Source organism: Miscanthus floridulus, chromosome 19, assembly GCF_019320115.1.
Source record: "Miscanthus floridulus cultivar M001 chromosome 19, ASM1932011v1, whole genome shotgun sequence".
Taxonomy (NCBI): Eukaryota; Viridiplantae; Streptophyta; class Magnoliopsida; order Poales; family Poaceae; genus Miscanthus; species Miscanthus floridulus.
The window spans coordinates 13,406,555-13,425,530 of NC_089598.1; the positions used below are offsets into that span (position 1 = coordinate 13,406,555).

At 45.5% G+C, this 18,976-nt stretch overlaps 2 protein-coding genes and 1 pseudogene across 3 annotated transcripts; 1 reads left to right on the forward strand and 2 right to left on the reverse strand.

Moving 5' to 3' along the window:
- The first annotated feature begins 2,152 nt into the window (after positions 1 to 2,152).
- LOC136526757 (early nodulin-93-like) lies at positions 2,153 to 3,167 on the forward strand. The gene is made up of 3 exons (XM_066519353.1): positions 2,153 to 2,352; positions 2,450 to 2,511; positions 2,614 to 3,167. Exons 1-3 carry the CDS (start codon positions 2,289 to 2,291, stop codon positions 2,833 to 2,835), a joined length of 348 nt encoding a protein of 115 aa, XP_066375450.1. The 5' UTR covers positions 2,153 to 2,288; the 3' UTR covers positions 2,836 to 3,167.
- A 3,972-nt stretch (positions 3,168 to 7,139) lies between these two features.
- LOC136526756 (coatomer subunit beta'-1-like) lies at positions 7,140 to 15,980 on the reverse strand. 2 transcript variants are annotated; one of them, XM_066519352.1, is made up of 24 exons: positions 15,792 to 15,980; positions 15,643 to 15,663; positions 15,468 to 15,529; positions 15,322 to 15,376; positions 14,352 to 14,388; positions 13,942 to 14,267; positions 13,717 to 13,848; positions 13,485 to 13,633; positions 12,328 to 12,396; positions 11,689 to 11,839; positions 11,544 to 11,609; positions 11,182 to 11,370; positions 10,554 to 10,694; positions 10,399 to 10,473; positions 10,105 to 10,281; positions 9,913 to 10,004; positions 9,716 to 9,832; positions 9,107 to 9,221; positions 8,910 to 8,981; positions 8,408 to 8,604; positions 8,233 to 8,326; positions 8,017 to 8,123; positions 7,667 to 7,811; positions 7,140 to 7,461 (listed from the first exon to the last, which is right to left on the reverse strand). In XM_066519352.1, the coding sequence occupies exons 1-24, from the start codon at positions 15,792 to 15,794 to the stop codon at positions 7,336 to 7,338; spliced, it is 2,718 nt and encodes a 905-aa protein (XP_066375449.1). In that variant the 5' UTR covers positions 15,795 to 15,980; the 3' UTR covers positions 7,140 to 7,335. The 2 variants fall into 2 exon arrangements, 1 of the variants encoding a protein (XP_066375449.1); XR_010776573.1 differs by having other exon boundaries at positions 7,323 to 7,461; positions 7,667 to 7,830.
- Positions 15,981 to 17,287: 1,307 nt separating this feature from the next.
- LOC136525577 (U-box domain-containing protein 38-like) lies at positions 17,288 to 18,376 on the reverse strand (annotated as a pseudogene).
- Between the last annotated feature and the right edge of the window lie 600 nt (positions 18,377 to 18,976).

The window sequence follows — 18,976 nt, forward strand, 5'->3', positions numbered from 1 at the left end:
CTACCCACGCGCCTTGCTCCACACACGCCGCTCGCTCCTGCCCGCGCGCGCTGTAGTGGATCGGCCACGCCACTGTCTTCGTCGCCAAACTCTTCGGCTGCGTCGACCCAGTCCTTCCTCACCGCCGTCCTCGAGCCGTAGCGCCCAGGTAGGCCTGCCGCGGCTGACTCCACTGCGCCGACTGTTGCGGCCGCCTCCACCTCGTCGGGTTCTGCTATCTGTTGTCCTGGCCGCCTCCACCACATCGTGTGCCGCCATCTGCTGCTGCGACCGCCTCCACCGCGTCAGTTCCCAGTGCCGCTCGCGCCATGTTGCACTGAAAAATGCATGTTGCAAATGTATGTTATAGATGTTTCATATGTTTCAGAGGTATATTGCAGGTGTTTCATACGGACGTTACAAAAGTAGATCGGGATGCTGCATATGTTGCAATGGTTGTACACGTATGTTGCAAGCGTTTGTTCCCAATGTTTCATCTGTTTTTTCAGAAGTATATTGCAAGTGTGTTTGTATGGATGTTGCATATATTTCATACATATGATGCATGTGTTTTATCTGGATGTTGCATATGTGTTGCAATGGTTTTCAAGTGTTTCATGTGTTTTTTGTAAGTGTTTCAAATGCATGTTTCAAGCGTTTCATCTATCTTCAGACTATGTTGCAATGTTGTACGTGATGTTTCAAAAGTAGATTAGGTGTTACATCTTCCTCCTCGCGTTCTGCTGCCTCGCCTTGATGTCTCCTTCTCGTCTTCTGCTGCCTCGCCTTCTTCTCAGACTGCGAAGGGGCGCGACGGGGCCGATGGAGAGGGCGTGCCGCGGGATGACGGTGTGGACACGAACGCACCATGTCTACGATTGATTCTGCGGTGCGCTTCCATATCTATTAGTATAATTTTCCTTGCTACTGAATAAAAAGTGATAAGTTCAGATAGAAAAAATGTGAGGAGTTTATGTGCCATTGTGTTTGTCTTCTGCTGCCTAGCACCACCATGTCCATGATTGATTCTGCGGTTTCGCCAAAAAAAACTGAGGGTACAGCCACGGAAACACGTCAGTCCTGTCGCATCGAATCTTTGATACCAATTAAGAGTATTAAACATAGGCAAATTATAAAATTAATTACACAGATTGAGGCTAATTTGCGAGATGAATCTATTAAGTCTAAGTACTCTATGATTTGACAATGTGGTGCTACAGTAAATCTTTGCTAATTATAGATTAATTAGGTTTAATAGATTCGTCTCGTTAATTAGTCTACTCCTGTGTAATTAGTTTTATAATTAGATTATGTTTAGTCCTCCTAATCAGCATCTAAATGTCTGGTATGACGTGACTAAACTTGCAGGTGCCGACACAGCCAGATCGCCTTCGTCCTCGCAAAAAAGTTTCACTGTCACCGTGGCTACTGCTACCTTGCCAAATGTTGGAACTTTTGGTCTGCGCAACGCATGCAGGAGCGTCATAGGCCTGACCGTGTTGCCTGTTCACGCGTACCTGGGCTCCCATTAGGTCGTCCCCAACGGAAATCAAATAGCTAGCTTAGACACGATTTCATTGGACGAAGAAGAGAGAACGCAGCACGCTAGCGAGTTGCAAGCTAACCCCTGATGTAATAATGTAACTAGGCCTTGTTTAGATGCCACTAAAATTTCAAGTTTTTTCGCTCTCTCTCCATCACATCAATTTTTAGCTGCTTGCATGGAGTATTAAATGTAGGTAAAAAAAATAACTAATTACACAGTTTAGTTGGAAATCACGAGATGAATCTTTTGAGCCTAGTTGGTCCACGATTGGACAATATTTGTCAAATAAGACGAAAGTGGTATTATTTATCGGGTTGAAATTTTATCAGCATCTAAACGAGGCTCTAGTTTCGCAAGGGATCGTTCGAGCTCCAAGGCCGGTGACGTTGCAAGTACTAGAACCAGTAAAGTTTGTCCCATGTACATGGTGTCATGCGACGTCTGTCTCTGTCCTGTCGTGTATCTGCAGGCCAGGCCAGGAGTGGATAGCAAACCGTGGTCCCTTGGAACGAATCCCCTGAAAACTGCACATATCGGCTCCAAAACCACGTCCGCGACCGCCCGCCGCTTCTCCCCGTCCGCCGATCGTTTGGGTTCGCTGATGCCGCCTATAAATCCTCGGCCTCCCCTGCTTCTGGCAACACATCCATCGTCCTCATCCTCGCTCACTACTTGCCACTCACTGCTAACAGAGCTGCTTCATTTCACTAGCCAGACTTTCTTTGCTACTGCAACTGCAAGGCTGCAACCGCAGAGATCCGAGATGTCGACGGTGAGCCGTGCATCCCTTGATCAGAAGCTTGCCCTCGCCAAGCGATGCTCGCAAGGTACGTGTATTGGTGTACATACTGCACTAGCTGGCCTCAAACAAAGCTGCCTTGACGCGCTTTGACTTGACTGACTCTCTTGTATGGATGTGTGCAGAGGCGACCCTTGCCGGAGCCAAGGCGGCAGCTGTGGCAACTATCGCCTCCGCGATTCCCACCGTGAGTTTTCATCACAAATTTCAGCTGTTTTTTTTCCTGGCGTAATATAATCGCGAAACAACCTGTACGTCTCTAACTTATCGTTTTGCTGCGGTTCTTCAGCTGGCGAGCGTGAGGATGCTGCCATGGGCGAAGGCCAACATCAACCCCACCGGCCAGGCACTCATCATCTCAACGGTTGCTGGGATGGCCTACTTCATCGCCGCCGACAAGAAGATTCTCTCGCTGGCGAGACGGCACTCGTTTGAGGAAGCCCCTGAGCACCTCAGGGACACCTCCTTCCAGGGCACCGGTCGCCCACACCCGGCTTTCTTCAGGCCATGAGAAGGAGATGAGACATGCATCGAATTACCTCTTCAATTCGTCAGTACAAGCACCAGAGATGTCGTCGATGTCTGAATAAACTGCTAGGCTGACGCTCTAGTAGCGCACTAAACATCGATGAACTAGTAATAGTACTCTAGTGTTGTAATTACCTTGTACTATTGGTGCTCAATTCAGAAAATATAATGAATGCAAATTTAATTTATGTTACCAATTAACCAAATTTATGTGCTATTTTCCTGTAAAAATTCATCTTCATACTGATAGTTAGTGGCCATATATGTTGCCTTTGCAGGAACAAGAAAGATAATATACTGTGTATCTTACTATTACTAATAAAACCTTACAAAATTATCATAAGAAAGCTCTATTAAAATTATCATATAGAAATCAGAAACCTGTACAGAAAATAGGCATGTGTCTGCAAGGGATAAGCTATCCCTGAGTGGGCAGCACGTGTGCAGTCACCAGCGCCGGCAGCCCAGAGACACTCAGATAGACTGCCGCTGCCGAGCTGAAAACTGGGAGCGCCACACCCAGTGAGTCCCAAAACTGAGGGCACAGACAGCCACCAACCACCGTCATTTAGAAAAACGCTTGTTTCTTTTTATTGCCTTTTCCATGAACTGGTGAACATTGATGACTATAGGACTCGAAACCATTTCATTAAAAAAAAGGACTTGAAACCAGTCGTCCTCAATGGCAACTTTTAAATAGTTAGTTAGATTGGGCTTAAAAATAAAAAAAAAGAACATTGCAGTGGCCTGATAACCAATAGAATTTTTCCTAAACTAATTATTTGGAACCATTAGGGACGCCCTTACAGAGTTCAAAGTTACCCCTTCGGCTAGAAGCTACAGGCTAGTAAATAGCAAAAGGAAGAGACGTGCGCCAAACGCCCTCTGGTCACTGGGCCTTCCACACTCTGGGCCGTAGAAGCGAGCGTTCCTCACCCGAGCCCACCACTCCGGTCTTGAATTACGAAGCCCAGCTGCCAGCGGTGTAGCCACTTGGTCTGTTGTCGGAAATCCGTCAGACATGCCGGAGTAGAGCCTGACGGCGCGGCTGTTGTCGGAGAAGCCGGCTCAGTCCTAGGTGTGCTACAGTTGTGAATCGTATAGGAAATGAAATCCTCCATTCTTCCCATAACATTAGGAGGCCTAAGTTTCAGAAATCTGGTGGATGTTCTCTACTACGCACGAGTGACAAAAGCGATTAATTCAAACAGCCTAGACCCTAGACAACGACAGGAAATCGTGTCCACCTAACTCGAAGGGATGGGAAATCGTTGCCATGACACCTCTGTATATATCGCTGCCCTATATATGACGCCATCGATCGACTTGTCTGCCCGTGCGTGCATCATCCATCGATGATGACTGAACAAGCAAATGTCACATTGGTTCATTGAATATAAACAACGAGATGTGATCACTTATACAGAAAGAGCGAACCGTGTTTGGAAGTCTAATCCAAGATCATTGTGGAACAAGAAGTACGTACGTTCATTTAGCACACCTCGCTCATGGTCCTAATATACTTAGCTGAAAACTGGGAGCGCCACACCGAGTGAGTCCCCCAAAACTGAGGGCACACCACCAACCACCGTCGTTAGAAAAGACTTGTTTTCTAATTAACCTTTTCCATAGCCCAATGAACAAAGATGACTATAGGACTCTGAAAGTCGAAACTCTTGATAAAGTGATCTCAGGTCCGTGGACTAGTATGGGCCAACGCTCTAACTGTTTCCATGATCGAGTCAAAGGAAGTACGTGTTGGGATAACCACACTAACACACTTGCTAGTGACAGCGGAAGCGCTTAATTTCACCACAATGCGAAATCAGCCCAGATCGTCACCGATTCACAGAAGGAAACATATTCATCACACATATATATGGAAGAAATAGCAGGCAGTCACAACTGGTCCCAATCAGTTGTTATCACATCAGAAGCAGTCACAACTAGTTCTAATCAGCTGTTCACATCAACCGCAGTTGCAACTGATCACAACAGCACCAACAGCAAACACAACTAGTTGCGGCAAATCACATGCAAATGTAGTTGCAACTAGTTGCAGCCAAACTCGCAGCAATAATAAGACACCAGATTTAACGTGGAAAACCCCTAAATCGGGGTAAAAACCATGGGACCAAGCCAGCCAAATCTTCTTCCACTATATGCTTGTGGGATTACAAGAAGTTCATCTCTAGATAGTACTAGAGGCAATCTGTCGGGTACCATAAAACGGGGTACCCTGAGCGTATACCAAAAGAATCACTTAGACCCCATAAAAAACAAAGCCAAAGGGCAAACCATTGGTTAACCCCCCGCCTCGTCTGAGCCCACCGGCTCTCGGCCTCACTCGAGACCTCGTGCGGGAGGCCTCGACGGCCTGCCAAATCTCCGCCTCGCGCGAGGCCTCGCACGGGAGGCCTCGACGGGAAACCAATTCTCCGTCTCGCCCGAGGCCCCGCGCGTGAAGCCTCGGACGAGATGTCGATTCTCCGCATCGTTCGAGGCCGGCTCGACAATAACCCGTCGCTTCTGCCTCGACCGGTCTCCCCGACAGAGCGTCGCGTCCCATTAATGCGCCAACCACTCCCGCGATATCAGCCGGACGACGGTTCGACACTGTGGAGCGGCCGACGAGACGGGAAGTCGAATCAACGCTATACCGTTCAGGACAGGACGGGGTAGGGGTTACCGGCCACTGTGCTCTGGTGCTGTGCCCACGATCAGCGCCCGCACTACACTGTGCCACCTAACCTCTGCCCCAGGAACAACGCGGCGTGGGGAGAGTCCGGGTCACCATAGCCTCGGAATCAGCGTACGAGACCGACTACTCCCACCAAGCCTCGGCAATCCCCTTCAGGGTCTCGGCAACCTCGGGATTCGCGCCCACCGAGATGGCTCGGCCTCGGCACCAACTGAGTCTCGGCTTCTCACGCAGTCAACACACGGTGACCGGCGCGTCGACCGCCACGCCCCGCTTCAAGCTAACACTAGAGCTCCCACGACGCACAGGATCGGATGTGACCGGCGCGTCGCCCCAGTACTTCAAGGACGGGAACACTCCATCAACCACGCCGCCACAGTAACAGGCTACAGGGCTCGGACATGCCGCCTCCGTTCGCACGACGCCGTGTAGCTAGCGCATATATCACCCTTGTCCCCCCTTCAACTATAAAAGGGGGGGGACCAGGGCCGTTTCTAGAGGGGGATCAGAGGCTCACGATTAGACCTATGCCCACGCAACGAACTCAAGCATAAACGCACGGACGAACACACGAGCTTCCCCGCTACTTGAGATCAACATCTCAAGCAATCCACGCCGCTCCACGCAGAGACCTGGGACTAGCTCCCTCTCTCGCCCTGCTTGTAACCTCCTACTACGAGCATTTCGGTGCAAGGAATACAAGATCGAACTCTCAGACTGGATGTAGGGCACCCATTGCCCGAACCAGTATAAACCTTGTGTCTCTTTGCATCACCATCCGGGATCGGGAACACGCAGTACAAATTTACTAGTTGGTTGAGGGCTCGCCGGTCCAAAACACCGACAGTACGTATGTGGCCTCCTCTCGCTGTACGTACGCCTCACTGCATCTCACCACACGCCGGAGGATTCGCTGTCCCAGAGCCTATTGATGCTTCTCATCTCTCTCGCTCTCACAGGTGAAGAGCATGTCCAGCCTTGTTTTCCTCAGGATCACGTTGCTCTCAAATCAAAGAATCCCAGGGTTACTTTGTTCCTTCTCCACGGATTCGGAGCTGTCCATTATGCGTCACATCGGAGCAGCATCATACATGCATGATGGGCACACATACGTCAGAGGTCGCCAGCAGCTTGTTTTGCTGGTGAATAGTCACTTTCCTGCACCTTGCCCCTGCATCGCGGGAGCTAGCTGCAGCAGTGGCGGACTGGCAGGTGCTCCCGGCGCGATGGTCTGGACTGGAGAAGCCGATTGATGGCTCAGAGTGGGCAGGGGAGGCCGGCAAGCAGTGGCGCACCTCCTGCACAGCGCGCGTGTGCGCAGCAGGCGACGCAAGGGGGCAGGGAGTCAGCACGAGGGGGTGGGGGCTCGCCGGCGAGCAGTGGCCCATCTCCTGCACAGGAGGCGGTGCGAGGGGGTAGGGGCTCGTCGCCGGTGGCCAGCGAGTGGTGGTGCATCTCTAGCGCAGGAGGCAGCACGTGTGCGCAGGAGGCGGGTGCCGTGCAACCATGGGAGGAATCGAGGCTAGACAGGGCAGATAAGGAGGTGCTTGTTGGGCTGGGCCGCATCCCAGTGGCTGATACGTATCAGGTCACGTACTCGATATTTCCTAAATTAAACAAAAACAGGATACTCGGATGATACGTATCCAAGCCGTATCGGTGACGTATCGGATACGTCGCCTTCCTGACGTATCCGTGCTACAGAGGTATCAAAACTCAAAAATTTCAGAACAGTGAATCATCATAGGCAAAACTTGGGGTTTCCACATTTGCCAAAGAATTCTAAGCAGACGAAGCTCCTTCATTGTCCGTACCCTGCTGTTCCTCACCCTCATCCCCATTTACAAAAACTGTCTCTTCAGGTTCATCAGCATCATCTGTGTTCTGCATTTCATTCTCTTCCAATGCCTGAGAACAATTTTATTCATTATTCCAAAAGGTCACAAAAATTACAGTCGTCGACAAGGAGAAATAATGAAATAATTGCATATCAATCAAGACATAAGGAATGGGCCGATGTGAAAATGGATCATAATAAATATCAAGTTCCTAAGAAAACTCCGAAGTGCATAATTGAAAATGGACAATAAGAAGCAGAATGCACATGAGATACCAGTTGATCAGGTTCTCCATTTTCCTCAGCTGCATCTTCAAGTTCCTCATGCTCCATGACCTGCATCCTTTTGAAAGCTTCCACAAGAGTCATGTCTGACTTCTCAGCATGATTCAAGTACTGGTCAGCAGGAGGATAATGGCCCCTGCACATAAAGATTTATGCTATTGCAAAAATTTTACTTAATCAAAAACTGTGAGGTGGTCAGGGCTCAAGACTCAGAGCAGATGCAATAATGGTGACATTACTCTTTGGAACCAATAAGCAGTTTCTGTGATTCAATGTTTTTTTTAACTTCTGGTAAGCAATATGCTAGAACAAAACATAGTAGTTTGTGTGATAATGTGTACCTCTGAGAAGCAATGTTTTTTTCTACAGTTAGAGCAACCTGCCAGTCTTCAAATAAATTTGGATATTCAGAAGGATCTGCCAGAGACTCTGCAGCTTTTGGATTAATCTGCATACAATGTACAGACAAAAAGAATAAGATAATAGCATGACATTTTTTTTCGAATGGCACGACACTTTTCAGTAAGACGACTAAGATGGGAACATTAAGAAATTACTTTACTGAGGTCGTTTCTCCAAATTGCTACTATCTCTGGTACTTTGCTAGGAAGATATGATCGTGCCATTAATGCAGCTTCAGGTATACGGTTACTGCAGAATACGCAAGATAATGTTTAGCTCTCAAAGAAAGAGCACCAAAACAAGGATTTAATCACAGCAAACAAGATTTACCTGTCTACAAGCAACTGTATGCAATCTTCCACTTTACCAAGCATAAAAAGGCAGAGGAAAGCAACATTGTTTTTTCCATGTTCTGTTGCCAAAGAAGCAAGCTTTTCAATTCCTTCAGCATCTCCAAGAGATGAGTACAGTAGCAACAAGCCACTTAAATCCTTCGCTTGAAGAAGGCATTCCTCCGCCAACTCTAGCTGCAATGTAGAGTTGTGGCATACCCATGCCAATAAGCTATCATTCACGAGCTAATACAGATAGGATATGTTCAATTTAGGTCATGTCTCAATTGACATCATTCTGATTCGCATGGAGAGTTTTGGCAAGGAAAACATGTTCCATTGAAGTATTGAGAAGATTAAAGGCCCGGACCCAAAACTATTTGATCACAAAAAAAAAACGTCAAACTACACAAGAGGCATTCCATTCTTGAAAACTTGTTTCTTAGCAATGTAGTTATTTAAATGTCAAATACAAACTTTCATAAGGTTTAAGAGCCAACCTTGCCTGTGGACATGGCGAGTTCGCCCAACTGCTTCCATTTAGATTGACTTTGTGCTTCTATGGCGATAGCCTGTACAGTAAATAGGCATGAGAGGTCTTATAATATATGTCAGTAATTTTGCAGCAATGCAGTATAAAATACCTCAAATATAGTCTACGGTATTAGAAGAAAATTAGTGACAATATAATCAGTACCTTTGCAACTTCTAATTTTCCAAGCTGCACAGCTAGGTCAAACTTGTAGTCAGCATCGGTGGCTATCTCAAGAGCCTCTTCCAACATACCTCTCGATTCCAAAAAATGAGCAACACTGTCATATGAAAGAGAAACAAGAGCTGAGGTTAGAAGAGAACAGACTCTAAATAAAGTTGGACAAAATACACAAAAAGGGCGGAGAAAACTAAGTATATTAATTCAGTAAATTATGAACATAAACAAGATAAAAAACAATATTTAGTTTTTACTCACTCTTCCAAATTATAAGATGTTTTGGCTTTTTCAAGATACATTACTTTTACTATGTATCTAGACATAGTGTATATCCAAGTGCATAGCAAAAACTATGAATCTAGAAAAGTCAAAATGTCTTATAATTTGGAATGGAAAGAGTAAAGGAGTAGGAGTCTATTTAGATATGGCATACATCAGGATAGTTATGTGACACTGATATATATACATCAATTTAACATATAAACTGTCTTCCATGAAACAGAAAATGGGCCTAAAAGCAAAGACAAATTAGAAAAAAAAAGGAGCATACAAAAAAATCAATTTATATTTTAGAACAAACAGGTAATCACAAACCTATTATATTGCGCCTTTGGTATGGACGATAAAATTTCATTTGCATGTTCCAAATCCCCACGCATCACAAGGGTCTTGTACTCAATCAAACTCAGAAGTAATGTGTACCCAATGACACTGTACCAAGCTTATATGTTAGTTACAGAAATTAACAGATGCTACAAAAGAAAGGAAGCATTGTTTTTGAGAAAACGCACTTAAACTCCTTGTCAATAAGATAAACTCGACTTTGGTTCGCAAGATATCCCAATAGGTACATAGGGCGATCCAAATGATACATAGTAGTGACCTGTAAGTATAAAGCTTATAACTATTGAAGTCGTGACACACATAGTGCCCATATAGAGAACTTAAACAGAAGAAAATGTTTTCGAGTAGACTATATTTACCTCACCACCAACGCAATAATTTAGGCGCGACGATGAGTTGTTATAGATAAAGCAGTCTCCAACCCAAATTCCAGTTCTCACTCGCTCATTGACCTCATGAAGCAGCTCAAAAGCATCTTCGACACCTTCTTCGTCCACAGGCTTTCCACCTTCTAGATAAGAAGCAACAATATCTCTCTGCAAAGCACAAATCATACAATCATTTTGTGTTATAATCCCCATGCATCACAAGGAGGTGGGTAAAAGAAGGAAAAAGAAACAAAATAATAATCATTTGAGGATACGATATCTTACATTGTACTTGAGGATGTAGAATGATGTATCACTTGCTATTGCAACTAGGTCACCACTATCAGCCCAGTAAACGTTCTATAAACACATGATAAAGGTTAATAGTAAACTCAAAACATACGGAATTTCCACCCAAGAAAAAATAATACTCGACTCACCTTAACATTCACATCAATTCGGCGTATTAGTCTACAATCAGCCCAGTCATAAAAGCAGATGAAGTCACTAGAACACATAGCCAACAATACCCCACCAAAAATACGCTCTGCTGAAAATGAAGGGCGGATAGTTTTCTTCTCCTAAAAAACCAGATAATTTAAGTCATAGGTCACAGGACACAATTAGAATGCCAAAAGATTACAATTTGCTTTTTTGTGAAATAATTCAAAAAAAAAAGGCTAGATCACAAACTTTACATTCGCTTCTACAACTCCTAGAGAAGTGATATGGCTAATAAAAGTGAGCGGGCAAGGGACATGCAACAAGCATAAGTTATGAATCTCCAATGAATTGTAAGCCTTAGTAACAAAACATGGGAAAAACTTGCTGCAGAAATCAAAGGGCACAAGTTGAATTTTTTTCCAGAAACATCACTGAATAAAGGAACACGTGATGAAAGAAAAGAAAGCTAGAAGAGTCAACTGAATACTAAAGGAGTAAAGGATGCATCTTTACAGACGCCAAAACTAGAGGAAATGTTTAGGTAATTATGAAAGAAATTAGAAACATGCATCTGATTAAACAATTTATATATAGAAAAACAATAAACTAAAGTAGACCATGTACCTGAAATGATTTACTGTAAGTCTTTATTCTTGATGTACTTTCCCTAATTGCATATTCTCCTTCTGATGACCAAACAAATTCCAGTGCAGTTCCAAATGATCTATTCCTCCAGGCCAGGGCAGTATAAATTATGTACTCGCCATCTCCACATACAACAACGAACCGTCCGTTAGGGTTATGCTTCAAGCTCTGAACAACCAAAACGATTACTCACAATCAGATTATACACCACTCAAGATTAAATAAAAAATCAGCACTGCCAAATAAGAAAAGAAAAAAAATGACCAGTTAATAACTACACTATAAACCTACAATAGTAACAAATTTTAGAATACAAAGAATATATCAGCATCCAAAAGTACCTGTGGGTACAAATCACAGCTTCCTAACTCTTTTACAGCCAAGGGTAATCTTTCTCCATCTGTGGCCTGATTTGCAAAATACAATAACCTGTTAGACAAGTGCTTGCTAAATTATTTCATTTTATGCTGAAACAGACCAACTTACCTCAAAGCCTGCACCGACTGTCTTGATATTTACAGTTTGTATTTCATTATGTTTCGCCCAAATGATTTTCCCACTGGTATCCATACTTGCTATGGGTACTTCACGGCCCATTTTTATCATAATGGTCCCCTCATCATAACCAATCACCATCCTAGACAGTCACCAAACAGTATACTTGTTTCAGTATTAGAAAATACATACCAAAAATCTCAACCACAGGGACAAAACAACCCGTTGGCTGTCTTAAGAATGTGAACAACTTAAGAGCTACAAGCATGAACATTGCAAGAAAGATAGAAATGAACAGGAGACATGAAATTGTAGCAGTAGCCGCCCGTCGAATAACATACTGGGTTTATACGAAGTTTGGAGCCACTAAACAATCGACCATACTGCGTTCTCCGTAAGGATATCAGCTAACTAGTGTGGCCCTCTTTATGGCAAACAAAAAACAATTTGTAGATAGCATTTATAGTTGATTTACTAGCAGAATGACACAACTACACATACATACCATTAAGAGACACAAAGTGATATGATGCTTCTAGTTCTACTCCAAAGTGAAATGCTATATTAATAGCCAGTGTCCATTTAACTGACAGCACTCCTGAAACAAAAGCGGAATGCAAATGATCTTACCTTCTTGATCCCTTCATGTATCCAACAGCCCAGACTCTCTCAAGGCCATAGTTTAGTGTGTTCTCAAGTCTACAAAATAGTTCAAGTATAAAACAAAGAACATCTCAGGATATGAAAAGAGTAACACAAGCAGTGTTCAGACTCAATCAGTATAGGACATTTTCCAGATTATCACAGATGCAAGAATAATTTAACTCAACCAACCTAGGAGGAACTAGGTGGGCATTGTAAATAAGAAGGAATAGGCACACAAATTCAAGTTCAGGAGGACTCGAACTTGGATCTGGGTGGTGGGAGTGCACACCACACCTCCCACTGAGCCAGGCTCCATTACTAAGACTGATTCCAAAAACAAGTACTCCTTCCATTCCAAATTATAAGACGTTTTGGTTTTTCTATACATTGCTTTAACTATGTATCTGCCTACCCCAGCTTGTTTGGGACTTAAAGGCTTTGTTGTTGTTGTTGTTGCTTTAACTATGTATCTAGACATAGTGTGTGTATATCTAAGTGCATAGTAAAAGCTATGTTTCTAGAAAAGCCAAAATGTCTTATAATTTGGAATGGAGGGAATAGTATTTGTAATTTCGGTAAGCAAAATAGTTAAAACTAACCACTGTCCTTTTGTTTCACACCCTACATGTCACTACACAGTGTACACACAGAATGTAATTGTGCTATCCTGCATGCAAGACAGGTACTGACACACATGCAAAAAGGAAAAATATAATGCACAGATAGGGGTTTGGTGAGAGATGTTCAATTGCATGCTATCATAAGAAATAACAGAAAGGTATCGTATCATAAAAAGTAAAATAAAGCATATTTCGTTCAATGACGTGGCAGATAAGCTCATACATTTAAGTTAGCACACCATGGAATTAATAAGTTACTGTGGGTTTGAATTTTTCAACCATAAGAACAGAAAGTTAAATACCAATGTCATGCCCATAGGCCTTTACATTAAAATTAGTTGTGCCCAATTGTTCTAGAAACAAGATAGTTGTTTAGCATTCTGATTTATGAGGAAGTCAGTTGATCTGTGTTTCAGGATGGAGAATTGATAATTGATAAATGGCCAAATTGTAATAATGAAAAAACGACAGACCTATGCTTACATAAACAAGCAAACATAGAGATAAATAAAAACATGTTACCTGTAAGTTGTCGAATGCCATATACGAACTGTACCATCTTCGGATCCAGTAATGATTATAGGGAGCTCAGGATGGAAACAAACAGCAGAAATATTATGTGTATGCCCTTCAAGTGTCTGAACACAGCTCTTCGTCTGGTAATCCCAGACCTATTTTGCCATAAAATGCACCATCATAGGACTGCATAGAGCAACCAAACATTCAAAACATACAGCTAAGTACAAAAATGTACCTTTGCAGTGGAGTCATCAGAACCAGTAATCAAATAGGGCCTGTCACCACCAGTGAAGTAGTCAACACAGTTGACACCCTTTTGATGTCCATCGAGTGTGAAGTTTGGATCTGGAGAGCCCAAACTCCATATCTGCAATCTCAGAGTAAGAAGTATGAATGAACAAGATCATATCATGACTCAGTCGCAACTAACATCTTGCTGCATAACATTGTAAAGGCATACCTTTGTAGTGCGGTCAAGAGATGCGCTTGCAAAGGTGTTAATATCCTTTGGATTGAAAGTAACCTGCATCACATAGTGTGAATGTCCCTCAAATATTTGAGTGCACATCCACCCTTTATCCCAGTCCCACAGTTTTATTAGCATGTCATCAGATGATGACAGCACATATGGTAGAGTTGGATGGACCGCAACACATCTGATGTAATCAGTATGAGCCTCAAAAACTTTAACTTTGTCCATGGTATTGTAGTTGTAGACACGAATGAACATGTCGTCTGCACCAGCTACAACCCATTGTTTCCTTGAAATAAATTTTGCCGACCTCACTGAAAATAAGTTTAAAATATACATTAGCATCATCCTGATCGCCAAAAGTTCTCATTCCACGTGAATCTAAGTGCTTTGGATACCTGGCAGTTCTGAAACTTCAAATGATTTCACCATTGCCTGAAAAGGTATATACAAAAACAAACATGTTAATGAATAAAATTCTCAGAATCCAACTTTATTTTTATGGCAACAACAAATATATACTTGTTATAAGTAAAATGACAACAATGCACTGGTAAATCATATCCATCCATGACATATACATAGATCCACTAGCTGGATCCTAATTTCCCAGAAATGAGACAATATTTCTTATGTCATACTCATGATTTTCACAAAATCATTTTGATTTCTTATTGTAGTACCTAAGGTAAATTTACCACATTTTGTACTCAAGCATACAGATCTTGCAGAACTGCATGTGCATATACATGATTACACAATAGTTCGACAATGCAACTCAGACACATTGGTTCAGACCCACAATCATGAAGGTGAAAATTGGTGACAGAAATGGAACAGAAACAGGTCATCTTATACAACGATGTAAAAGGTCATTAAGTTAACAACTTAGCTCACAGAAATGCAGACTGGCTAAAAAAGGGAGGACATAATCGTCATAGCGGAGCCAATATGAAGGGTCACTCGGTGGCAAATGAAATTGAACTATCAACGGTAACCCATGATCGAAAATTCAGTGTGGAATCTAGATGTATAATAATGTATCAGATCGATCAAGTGCTGTTTGTAGCCCTAATGACCTATATACTTGAACAACATATAATGAGAGAAATAAACAAGGCGACCATAAAGTAAAGTTCTTTAAAGCTCATAACTGAAACTTAGACATGCAAAATTCTACTGCATGCCAGCCCACCAAACAATAGGCAGCACCATAGATCATAGCAACAGCAAAGATGTCTGGAATAAAGGATCCAGCATTGAGAGAGTAAACCCTAATGTTATGCTTGGTTCATACTGTATCTTATTTGCTAGCATTGGAATGAATTCACGCACATGTCGTTTACGAAAACCAGCTCGGGCCCTTACCTGTGCCTGATAATCCCAGATGCAGACACTCCCCGAGTACAGGCTCGACAGGATCCTGCACAATCAAGCACACCAAAACGGTAAGCACAAGCAGCGGCAATGGCTGAAAACTCAGTGAACGACCCCAGAACAGAATCGGAACTTACCATGGCTCCGTGGGATGCAAATCCACCGACTTGACCCTCTCCGACCGTTGAGCGAACTTCCGCTGATCACCACCAAGGAAACAAAATCAAACTGAAATCAGCGCAAAATCAAAGCGGCACGAACAGTAGGAGGACGACGTGGAGACCGAGATCCAGTGAGGTCGGGCAGGCGCACCTTGATCTCCAACCTGAGCGGCTGCGGGGAACACGAGCGGAAAACAACATTGGTCAGATCTCTGAGCAAACAAACGTCATGAACCGGGCTCGAGAAAGACCGGCGAATGGATTGGAGATTCGGGAGCGGGCGGGTTCAGATCCACGTACCATGGTGCTGGCGGCGGCGCGGACGGCGCGGGGTCGAGCCGGGCGACTGCGCTAAACCCTAGAGATCCCCAGCCAGCGGCGATGGGGGGTGGTGGGGCGCGGCGAAGAGGGAGCGAATCCGATCGCGAGCTCGGTGGCGCAGGAGCGGCGAGCGACAGGGAGGGAGAAAACGGAAAAGGGTCTGGCAGATGAGGGAGGTTTTGTGTGTAATTTAGTTACTTTTTATTTTAATTTAATCTAAACTAGCATCTGGAAATTATTGTACTGTGTTTCCCAAATTGCAAACTGTGTGCCGCACATGCCACCAATTTTTTTTTTTTTTTTGTTTCGTTCATTAATGGCCGAAGGCAGTAATCGCACAAGCTCAGTCGCGAGCAATTTCAGCGTCACTATTGCGGTGGCACTAAGCCCTTGTTTAGTTGGTAAAATTTGGAATTTAGGGTTACTATAGCACCTTCGTTTTTATTTGGTAAATAGTATCCAAACATTGACTAATTATGCTTAAAACGTTCGTCTCGCAATTTCCCACCAAACTGTACAATTAGTTTTTTTTCGTTTATATTTAATGCTCCATGCATGAGCCGCAAACATTCGATGTGACAGGTACTGTAGCAACTTTTTAGACTTTGGGGTCCAACTAAACAAGGCGTAAACATTGAGATTGTGGCTGCCTGTCGACAGCGTCCAAACATGCTAGTATTAAGATATATATACACACTTGCTATTAAAAGTTATTATATCCATTCGATAATTAATCATGTATAAATATTATTTGAGTATAATCAGATCGATCTGTGCCATTTTATTTTGCATATACGAATTTTGTTCTCTTCTATCCGTGCTCGAAGTTTTGAGCTCAGCTCCTACTAGGGCCTAGGCGGTGACTATTTGGTTCAACAAGACGACTCGAGTCTCTGCAGTTCGAACGGATCCAATGGTACTATAGGCTCCCTTCACCAGCAAGCTAGGATATCAAAAAGAATGTCTTTCCTTTTTAAATTCCGAACGGGGCTGGCTTTTACCTGTGTACCCTTAAAAAAGATGTCACACTCCTGCGTACCCCTCAAAAGTTGGTCGTCACCTACATGCCCTCGCTCGAACTTTTCTTTTCCCTCACGCCATTCCGTCGGCATTTGCTCCTAACGGTGGGTAACGGCTCTGGAGAATGACTCAGTTGCCCTTGGGCTTGTATGGGCGTCTGAACTTTTTCGTTTCCCCTGTGCCATTGCCAGGCCAATTGGCTTTGCTACGATCCGGACGCAGAGCGCATGATGCGCCTCTCCTCTCGTCTAACTGCAATCATCAAACATTAGTGACTGGAGACAAGTGATTGACAGTGTAGGGCCAGGAAGCATCAATGAAAGATTAGAGCGAGTAGATCAGAGCACAAAGATGGTTTCCTTTACTGATGCCTGATGGAGATACATGCGTGCGTGTGTCTCGCTCTAAACATGGCTGGCCCCGTCAAGGACACGAGCTGCCTGCCAGCCAGCAGATCAGGTGCGCGAGGGAGTACGGGTAGAAGAACAAAGGCAATGCTCTGACTTGCAAGCAACAACCCCGCCCGCCCACGCCTTGTCCGGCACACGACCCGGTCGCTTTACACGTCCCGTTCCGCAGTCCAAACAGCTGAGCACACCCGGTCGCCGCCTCGCCGAAGAGAACGGGTTCAGAACTCGGCGGTGTTCCCGCACGACGAGACGCCGAGCTCGCGCTGCCGGCGCCGGAACGACATGAGCCCGTCCGACACGATGCTCCCGCCGCAGTCCTCGCCGTCGCCGCACTCCGCGCTGCTGCCGGTCAGGTCGTTGTACTCGCCGCCGCCGCCGCCGTCCCTCGTCGTCGAGGTCGCCCCGCATGGCGCGGAGCGTCTTCCGAGCCATCTCGCGCCGGAACGCCGCCGCCCTCGTCGGCCACCACGCGCCGGAGCGCCCGGTCCGCGCCGGCCGCGCGCGCTAGGCCGCGGAACCGGAGGCTGCCGCGGCTCATCGCGTACATCGCCGACACGCACCACTCCTCCAGGTCCACGTTGTCGTGGGAAGGCGCGAGGAGGATGCCGGAGACGGACACCACGGCGCCCGCGTCCATGAGCGCGTTGCGGCCCTCGGCGCAGGCGGCCACGTTGCAGGCCACCATGAGCGCGAGCCTCCGGATGGGGCCCGGCTCCGCGGCGGCCGAGGCGACGGCGAGCAGCGCCTTGGGCGCACCGGGGAAGCGCGCGACCTTGGACTGGTTGACGGCGGCGAGGGTGAGGTGGTAGAGCGCCATCCCAGCGTCGCGGCGCGTGCGGGGCGGGTGCTGGTGGGCCGGGGACGTGAGCAGGTCCACGAGCGGAGGCACCGCGCCCAGGACGCCGATGGCGGCGCGGTTGTCCTCGTTGAGCGCCAGCCCGAAGAGCGCCCTCGCCGCGTGCTCCCGCGCTCGGGTGAGAGAGTGAGGAGAGAATGGGGGAGAGACTGAGAGAGAGGCTCGGGTGAGACTGAAGGAGATGCGGCCCAATATGTCAGTGATCCAGAGGGCAAGGAGGATATTTTTCTAGCCCGGTCCCACATGTCAGAGCCGCCAAACGGCCAAAACCTAACAGAATGCCGACGGAATGGCGTGAGGGTAAAGAAAAGTTCGAGCGAGGGCATGTAGGTGACGACCAACTTTTGAGGGGTACGCAGGAGTGTGGCATCTTTTTTAAGGGTACACAGGTAAAAGCCTCTCCGAACGTCCGCAACTGCTTCGTGAAACTTCGCGTCGCTCCATGTCCAGCATCCGCACCGTGGCCTGTACGCGCTCATGCACCGCGCCGCTCCGTTCCCGCGCTCCCACCATGGCGCCCGCTCTACGCGCACGTGCATGTAGGCGGGACCAGAAGCTATAACAGATGGTTGCTGCAGCCTGCAGATGAGTTCCACTACAACATCAAAATTTACTTTTACAATATCTAAATAAAATACTTGCAACATCCATCCAAAACAAAGTGAAACACTTACAACATACGTCTAAAACAATTGAAACACTCACAACATACATTTGAAACACTAGGAAAAACATGTGTGTAGCCATTACAAAACACACGCGATATCTAAATAAAACACCTTCAACATATGTCTGAAAAGACAGATGAAACATTGAGGACAAATGCGCGTAACATACGTGTACAACCATTGCAACGCATGCAACATCCCGATCTACTT